Source organism: Eimeria necatrix, genomic scaffold (genome assembly GCF_000499385.1).
Source record: "Eimeria necatrix Houghton genomic scaffold, Enh_scaff1006, whole genome shotgun sequence".
Classification (NCBI taxonomy): Eukaryota; Apicomplexa; class Conoidasida; order Eucoccidiorida; family Eimeriidae; genus Eimeria; species Eimeria necatrix.
Genome location: NW_013651816.1, coordinates 5,001 through 12,700, shown reverse-complemented (window position 1 = coordinate 12,700; position 7,700 = coordinate 5,001). Strand labels below are relative to the sequence as shown.

At 50.5% G+C, this 7,700-nt stretch overlaps 2 protein-coding genes across 2 annotated transcripts in view; one reads left to right on the top strand and one right to left on the bottom strand.

Moving 5' to 3' along the window:
• Positions 1-68: 68 nt before the first annotated feature.
• On the bottom strand, positions 69-7,404 carry ENH_00000210 (DNA-directed rna polymerase I largest subunit, putative; the record flags this gene model as incomplete). Its single annotated transcript, XM_013578092.1, has 12 exons — positions 69-228; positions 462-721; positions 2,167-2,334; positions 2,572-3,055; positions 3,324-3,469; positions 3,665-3,809; positions 4,156-4,618; positions 5,323-5,590; positions 5,654-5,725; positions 5,934-6,023; positions 6,305-6,709; positions 7,015-7,404. The coding sequence occupies 12 exons, from the start codon at positions 7,402-7,404 to the stop codon at positions 69-71; spliced, it is 3,051 nt and encodes a 1,016-aa protein (XP_013433546.1).
• A 24-nt stretch (positions 7,405-7,428) lies between these two features.
• The window catches only part of ENH_00000200 (hypothetical protein), a gene marked incomplete at both ends in the record, with an annotated part of 368 nt that continues 96 nt past the window's right edge, over positions 7,429-7,700 (top strand). Inside the window, 2 exon segments of the mRNA XM_013578091.1 lie at positions 7,429-7,491; positions 7,497-7,700. The exon segment at positions 7,497-7,700 is cut by the window's right edge and continues 96 nt beyond it. Coding sequence (XP_013433545.1) covers positions 7,429-7,491; positions 7,497-7,700 — 267 coding nt within the window.

The following is a 7,700-nucleotide window of genomic DNA, read 5'->3' as shown; positions in this document are numbered from 1 at the left end:
CAGCAGCAGCAGCAGCAGCAGCAGCAGCAGCAGCAGCAGCAGCAGCAGCAGCAGCAGCAGCAGCAGCCTCACTGCAACTTGAGGAAGCAGGAGAAAAGAGCCCCAAGGGACTGCAGCAGCGACGATGCTGCAGCGGAGCCCAGCAGCAAATAGACGCAGTGCAGCAAACCGCCGCTGCTGCTGCCAAACTGGTTCTTGTCAAAGACCCCCTGCAGCAGCTCAGACTCCCTACAGCAGCAGCAGCAGCAGCAGCAGCAGCAGCAGCAGCAGCAGCAGCAGACATATCTGCTGCTCTTTCCCCGTGTCGCACGCTGCTGCGGCTGCGCAGCAAACCCTGCATTTCCTTTTTCATTTATTTATTTATTTATTATTTATTTATTTATTTATTCATTTATTTATTATTTATTTATTTATTTATTTATTTATTTATTTATTATTTATTTATTTATTTATTTATTTACTTTATTACAACTGTGCTTTCCTCTGTGTCTCCGTCTTCTACACCCCCCCAGGCGTCTCCGGGCGTTTTGGCTTTTGACTCCAAATTAATTCCTTTATAGCCTTCCAAAGCTTCTTTTACTCTTTTGCTGCTGCTGCTGCTGCTGCTGCTGCTGCTGCTGCTGCTGCTGCGGGGGGGAGCAGCAGCAGCAGCAGCAGCCACGTGGCGCAGGCGGGTGCGGGCAAAGCCGTCCACCAGGGTCTTCAGGATTGTCGTGATCACCTGTGGGTAAAACCACAAATTAGGGTTTAGGGTTTAGGGTTTGGCCTGTACATATTGAGGAATCAAAATTAAAATTAAAATTAATAAATAATTAAAAGGACACAATTAAAAGAACAAAGTGCATTAAAGACTGGTTAATTAAAGGTAAACTGACTAAAAAAAAAAGAAATCAAAATGAATTAAAACAAATTAAAATAAACTAATAAACATTAAAAAAAAGTAAAAATAAATTAAAACAAATAAAAGAGAAGGAAGCAAACAAATATACACAAAGCAAATAAAAACAAATCAATTAAAAAGAAATTAAAAAATAAAATGACGTCAGGTAAGTAAATAAAATAATAAAATTAAAAAAAGAAAAGAAAACAAAGAAAAGTAAATGGACCAAATAAAAATAAAATAAATAAATAAATAAAACAAACATAAATAAATCAAACAAATGTGAACAAATCAAATTAATAAAATCAAATAAAAGATTAAATAAATACCAACAAATAAAATAAACAAAAATAAATATAAATAAATACAATAAATGCTAAATGGCAAAAAGCAATGCCAGCTGGCATTTGCAAACAGAGAAAAGTGGATTCTTACAATTAATTAATTCTTCATTTATTTATTCATTTATTTACTCATCTATTTATTTATTTATTTATTTATTCATCTATTTATTTATTTATTTATTTATTTATTTATTTATTATTTATTTATTTATTTATTTATTATTTTATTTATTTATTTATTTATTTATTTATTTATTTAAATAAATCCAAACCTGTTTGCCAGTCCAGAGCCTCCGGGGCCAGAGGACTGCGGGAGTGAGGAGCGCGAGGCCTTCCGAGGGTCCTTTGGAGCCGTTTTTGGGACTTTTGGGGATCAAATTTGAAATCTTTTTCGATTTTGAATTCAAATTTGAATTTAAATTGCAATTTAAGTCCAAATCGACGCAAAAAGCGTCTTCGAGCTCTTTCGAGCGGTCCAGGGTGATGCGCGCGCAGGTGTCGTGACACCCCAAGTACCGCTCCAACCCCGCGTACACCTGAAGTTCCGAATTCCAAATTCATTTCTTTTCTTTTTCCTTTTTATTATTCTTTTTTATTATTCTTTTTTATTATTCATTTATTATTTTATTTATTATTCTGCGAAGTTTCAAACTGGCAGCTTTTTTCCGCGAGACAAACGGCCCCGCGGCTGCTGCTGCCAGGCCAGAGCAGCAGCAGCAGCAGCAACAGTTGGAAATAAATTAAATGAAATCCAACTTATTTATTCCTTTATGAATAAACATCAAGTCCACAATTTAGGGTTTAGGGTTTAGGGTTTAGGGCTTAGGGTTTGCTGTCTGACGAAGCTGCAGCATGCTGCGAATCGGCGAAGCCCGCGCGGCTGCGGCTCCGAGGGTCTAGGGTTTAGGGTTTAGGGTTTAGGGTTTAGGGTTTGGGGCTCACGAGGGTGCTGAACTGCTGCAAGTCGAAGAAACTGTCGCGGCTTGTCAGCAAAACCCCCGCAAGACAATAGTCTTGAATTAAACCTCTCACGAGATCTCCGTTTTTGGGAACTGTGAATTGGCGGTCAGCATTTAGTATCAGCCGGCCCTCAGAACGAGACACAGGGTCCTGCAGCAGCAGCAGCAGCAGCAGCAGCAGCAGCAGCAGCGGCAGCAGCAGCGGCAGCAGCAGAAATGGGGTGCTGAGAGCTGACGCGCACAGAGACCTGCTGCTGCTGCTGCTGCTCTATCTGCTGTTGGTGCTGCTGCTCTATCTGTTGCTGTTGCAAGTGCTCTACCTGCTGCTGCTCCACTACCTGCTGCTGCTGCTGCTGCTGCTGCTGCTGCTGCTGCTGCTGCTGCTGACCTGTGGGACGTGTAGGTTCATTTCATCTCCGTCGAAGTCTGCATTGTAGCTGCTGCAGTTGACGAAGTTGATTCTGAAGACTCTCTCCGGGGCCTGATCGCTTTTTGCTGCTGCAGCAGCAGCAGCAGGCTCCTGCTGCTGCTGCTGCTGCTGCTGCTGCTGCTGCTGCTGCTGCTGCTGGCGCTTGTGCAGCAGCGCGCGGGTGACCTGTCTGTAGCTGCCGTCCTTCCTCTTTAGTCCTGCTTTTTCCAAAAAAGAATTAAAATTAAACTCCAAACTTGAAGGTTTATTTACTTTCACAAAATGCCCCATTAGTGACAAACGATGCAAAGAAGGCTGCCGGTTCATCAGCACCAAGTCCCCGTCCTTCAGGTGTCTGTACACCCGAAAACTCCGCCCCTCAGCAGCGCCAGCAGCAGCAGCAGACAGCAGCTTTGCTGCTTTCCCCGCCCGCGCTGCAGCAGACATGAACTCCAAGTTGAAGCTGCAGCAGCAGCAGCAGCAGCAGCAGCAGCAGCAGCAGACTATGCCGCAGCAAATAGGCCCCTGGCAGTCCGCGGACGCGCCCACGTCCTAAACCCTAAACCCTAAACCCTAAACCCTCACAAGTTTCCTTGGTCGTCTTCCAGGGCGAGGGCCCCCGGGTGTTTGAACTATCAATCCCGAACCCCAACCCCCCAAACCCTAAACCCCAAACCCCAAACCCTAAACCCTAAACCCTAAACCCTAAACCCTAAACCCTAAACCCTCACAAGTTTCCTTGATCGTCTTCCAGGGCGAGGGCCCCCGGGTGTTTGAAAGGCCCATTAATGACCATTTGGCTCAAAGCAAAAGCATTAAAAGAAGTGGCGGCTTCGGGCACTGAGAGTTTCATTGCGAAGTCCAGAGGCACCGACACCTGCACACGCAAACCCTAAACCCTAAACCCTAAACCCTAAACCCTAAACCCTAGGGGCTTCTTTGGAGCTAGCAGGCCGCCAGGCGGGCTGCATCTCCCCCGCTGCCCAACCCCTAAACCCCAACCCCTAAACCCCAAACCCTAAACCCCAACCCCAAGCCCCAAACCCTAAACCCTAAACCCTAAACCCTAAACCCTAGGGACCTCGTTGGGGGCGAGCAGCCCGTCAGGGGCCAGGACAGTGCGGGCTGCGTAGTTGACGCGTTTGCCCTGCATGCGCTGGCGAATGGCTCCTGCCTTTTTTTCCATCCATTGCCGAACTCCGGGAGGAGCAGCAAGTCTGAAAAAGGAGAAAAAGAGCTTCCGAAAGATGCAAAACCGCCTTTTCATCTTTCAAAACGAGTCCGAAAACCCCAAATTAGGGTTTAGGGTTTAGGGTTTAGGGTTTAGCGTTTGCGCCCAGCGAGGCTCCGGCCAGCGCTCCCAGGTCCCGGCCTCCCGAAACCCAAGCGATTTGGGGCTGTCTAGGGTTTAGGGTTTAGGGTTTAGGGTTTAGGGTTTAGGGTTTGGGGCTGGGAGGGCTGGGTGTACGTCCAGCCGGCGCTGCATGCGCCTGCGCGCGGGGTGTACGTACACCTGGGGTGTACGTACACCTGGGGTGTACGTACACCCGGGGCTTGGCTTACGGCTTTTCCGCTTTTGTGTTGTCTGTCATTTCATTTAATTTTAGTTGGAGTTGCAAAGCATAAGAACTGAGCCACTTGGCGCCAGCAACGGCGTGCTGCTCCACGAACTCCTGCAGCAGCTGCTGCTGCTCGGGCGCCAGCTGCAGCAGCTGCTGCTGCTGCTGCTGCTGCTGCTGCTGCTGCTGCTGCTCGGGGGCCCCCGTGAACAGCGCAGCCCACTGCGAAGGGTCCTTGAGGGCCCCCAAAGGGTCCGGATGCCGCAGCACATTCGAAGCAAATTTTATTTTTTCATTTAACTTCAAAATGTCCTGCAGCTGCTGCGTCCGGGGGTGCAGCAGCTGCCCCCTTGCTGCTGCTGCTGCTGCCCCAAACCCTTTTGCTGCTGCTGCTGGCGGCGGCCGAAAACGATTTGCTGCCACGGCCACCACCCGCTGGAAAAACACCGACGGACCCAGACGCACAGCTGCAGCAGCAGCAGCAGCAGCAGCAGCAGCAGCAGCAGCAGCAGCAGCAGCGAGTGAGTCGGCCGGTCCAATAGCACAGCAAACGCCGCACAACACTTATGCACAGAACAAATTAAAGTTGCTGCTGCCAGGCAGCATAAAGCAATACTTATACCAACAGCAGCAACAGCAGCAGCAGAAGCAGCAGCAGCAGAAGCAGCAGCAGCAGCAGCAGCAGCACGACAGCCGCGAACACCAGCACGAGCACGAGGCAAGACAGCAGCAGTGGCTGCAGCAGCAGCATCAAAAGCAGCAGCAGCAGCACGCGCCAGGTCAGTAGCAGCAGCAGCAGCAGCAATACACGCGACAGCAGCAGCAGCAGCAGCAGCAGCAGCAGCAGCAGCAGCAGCAGCAGCAGCAGCAGCAGCAGCAGCAGTCGTACTACGAGTAAACAGAAGCAACACGCAGCGCTTTGGTCACAGGCCAGTAAACCCCCCATAAAAATAAATAAGTAAATAAATAAATAAATAATAAATAAATAAATAAATAAATAAGTAAATAAATAAATAAATAAATAAATAAATAAATAAATAAATAAATAAATAAATAAATAATAAATAAATAAATAAATAAATAAATAAATAAATAAATAAATAAATAAATAAATAAATAATAAATAATAAAAATAAATAATTCATTTTAATTGACTTTATAGTTTACTCACTGTATTTAAGACAACCTGCATCTGGCTGAACTCGGGCCCCAGGAAGCCCCCCAGTACCCTCTTGGGGGCCCCCCTCAGGGGGGCCCCCCTGGGGGCCCCCTGGGGGGCCCCCCGGGGGGCCCCCCGGGGGGCCCCCCTGGGGGCCCCCGTCGAAAAGGGTACCGAAGAAGCTGGAGGAAGTGTAGGGCAAATGAGACTGCCAAGCCCATTTGAGTTCAACTCCAGAGTTCTTGGGGGCCAGTTGTACAGAAACGGCGTTTGTGCTGCACTAAACCCTAAACCCTAAACCCTAAACCCTAAACCCTAAAACCCTAAACCCTAAACCCTAAACCCTAAAGAAGGGCGAAATGTTGCACAGCGAAGTCAACAAACTGTTCACCAACGCGGGGGTGTTTCCCGCGCCCTGCATAAACCCTAAACCCTAAACCCTAAACCCTAAACCCTAAACCCTAAACCCTAAACCCTAAACCCTAAACCCCCCTAAACCCTAAACCCTAAACCCTAAACCCTAAACCCTAAACCCTAAACCCTAAACCCTAAACCCCAAACCTCCCTAAACCCCATAATCCCAATACTGCCTCGGGCGGTTTACGTTCGCGTCCGCGTAGTACCGCGCCACGTTTGGCTGCGCTGTCTTCCAAACTGCCCCTCGTGAAGCGCCACCTGGAGGCCTTCGCAGTCACTATTCTCGCAGTGGTACCCTAAACCCTAAACCCTAAACCCTAAACCCTAAACCCTAAACCCTAAACCCTAAACCCTAAACCCTAGAGGCCGGGGCCTGGAGGCCACGCAGAGAGGGAGGGCTGGCTGGGAGGCGCAGGCACGCCGCTGACACTGTCCAGGGTGGGGGGAGAACTGAATAGGGTTTAGGGTTTAGGGTTTAGGGTTTAGGGTTTAGGGTTTACACTCCGCAGTGGCTGCAGCGGTTCACTGCTGCTGCTTGCTGCAGCACTCTGCTGCGGCAGCTTCTCCAGGCTGCCACTTGGAGGGCGCTGCTGCTGAAGTCCTCAGCAATGTGCTGCAGCATGAATGTTTCTTTGACAGCAGCAGCAACTGCTGTGTCTTCCTCATCTGCTGCTGCTGCTGCTGCTGCTGCAGCAGGCTTGTTCACGTCCTGCTGCTCCTTGTCCTCCTGCTGCTGCTGCTGCTGCTGCATCCGGGCATTCAGCTCGGCCTCAACAGCAGCAAAAATCTCAAGGATTTCTTTGCGGCTCCTGTCTTCGTTTCCAGCAGCTTTGCTGCTGCTGCTGCTGCTGCTGCTGCGGGCCACAACGGTGTCCATTAGCCGCAGCTCCTGCAGCAGCAGCAGCTGCAGCAGCTGAAAGCGCTTCACCTCCAGGCTCTTCTGCTGTCGAGACAGTCGAAGACGCCGGCATTCGAAGCAAACCTAAAAGCAAACAAGTGCAGCAGCAGCAGCAGCAGCAGTAGCAGCAGCAGCAGCAGCAAGCGGTGCTCCTTGCTGCAGCAGCAGCAGCAGCAGCAGCTGTCCCTGCAAGTTGCTGCAGGAGCCTTCAGTCTGCTGCAGCAGCAACAGCAGCGGCACAGCAGCAGCTCTGCCGCAGCAGCAGCAACAGCAGCAGCACCAGCTATTCTGCTGCAGCAGCAGCGTCGGCGCTGCTGCAGCAACAGCGCCAGCAGCAGCAGCAGCAACAGCAGCAGCAGCAACAGCAGCAGCAGCAGCAGCAGCAGCACCCCTTTGAGGAGCTTGACTAGAGATGGCAGCAGGATCGGCTGCAGCGCGGGCAGCTCCAGCTCAATGTGGCCCAAGTGGCCGGGGCAGCTGCCGGAGGCCCCGCAAGTGCCGCAGGTTTCTCTGCCGTCGAAAACGCCCATGCGGCTGTCGTGGAGGCCGCCTGGGACAGCAGCAGCGAGTCCCGCTGCTGCTGCTGCTGCTGCTGCTGCTGCTGCTGCGGCGTCGGCGCCCCATTTCCTGCTGCTGCTGCCCGCCGCGCCGCTCGCAGCCGCGGAAAACGCCGCGGCTGTCACCACGCGGCAGCAAGAAAGCTTTCGGATCTCATCGTCGCTGAGAAACTCCAAACGCGCGGACTTGACGTTGGAGGAAACCACCGAGTTCGGGTCCATCGTGTTCTCGTTCAAGAAAGTGGAATGCGGCGGTTCCAGCGGGGAAAGCTGCTGATCAGCGCGTCATTAGGAATAAAAAAGACAAAATAAACACAAATATTCCAAAGATCGCGCCAAAGACACGCTCGTTCGTGCAGAATCAGCAGATACACTCCGCAAGGCGCCGACCCATTGCAGCTAGTGCCCAAAGCCCAGCAGCAGCTGCTGCAGCGCCATTCCCAGCCCCTCAAACGCAACGCAAAAGCAAAACTCCAAATAAAAAGCAGAAAAAAATAAGTTTCGGGCTACTGGAACTC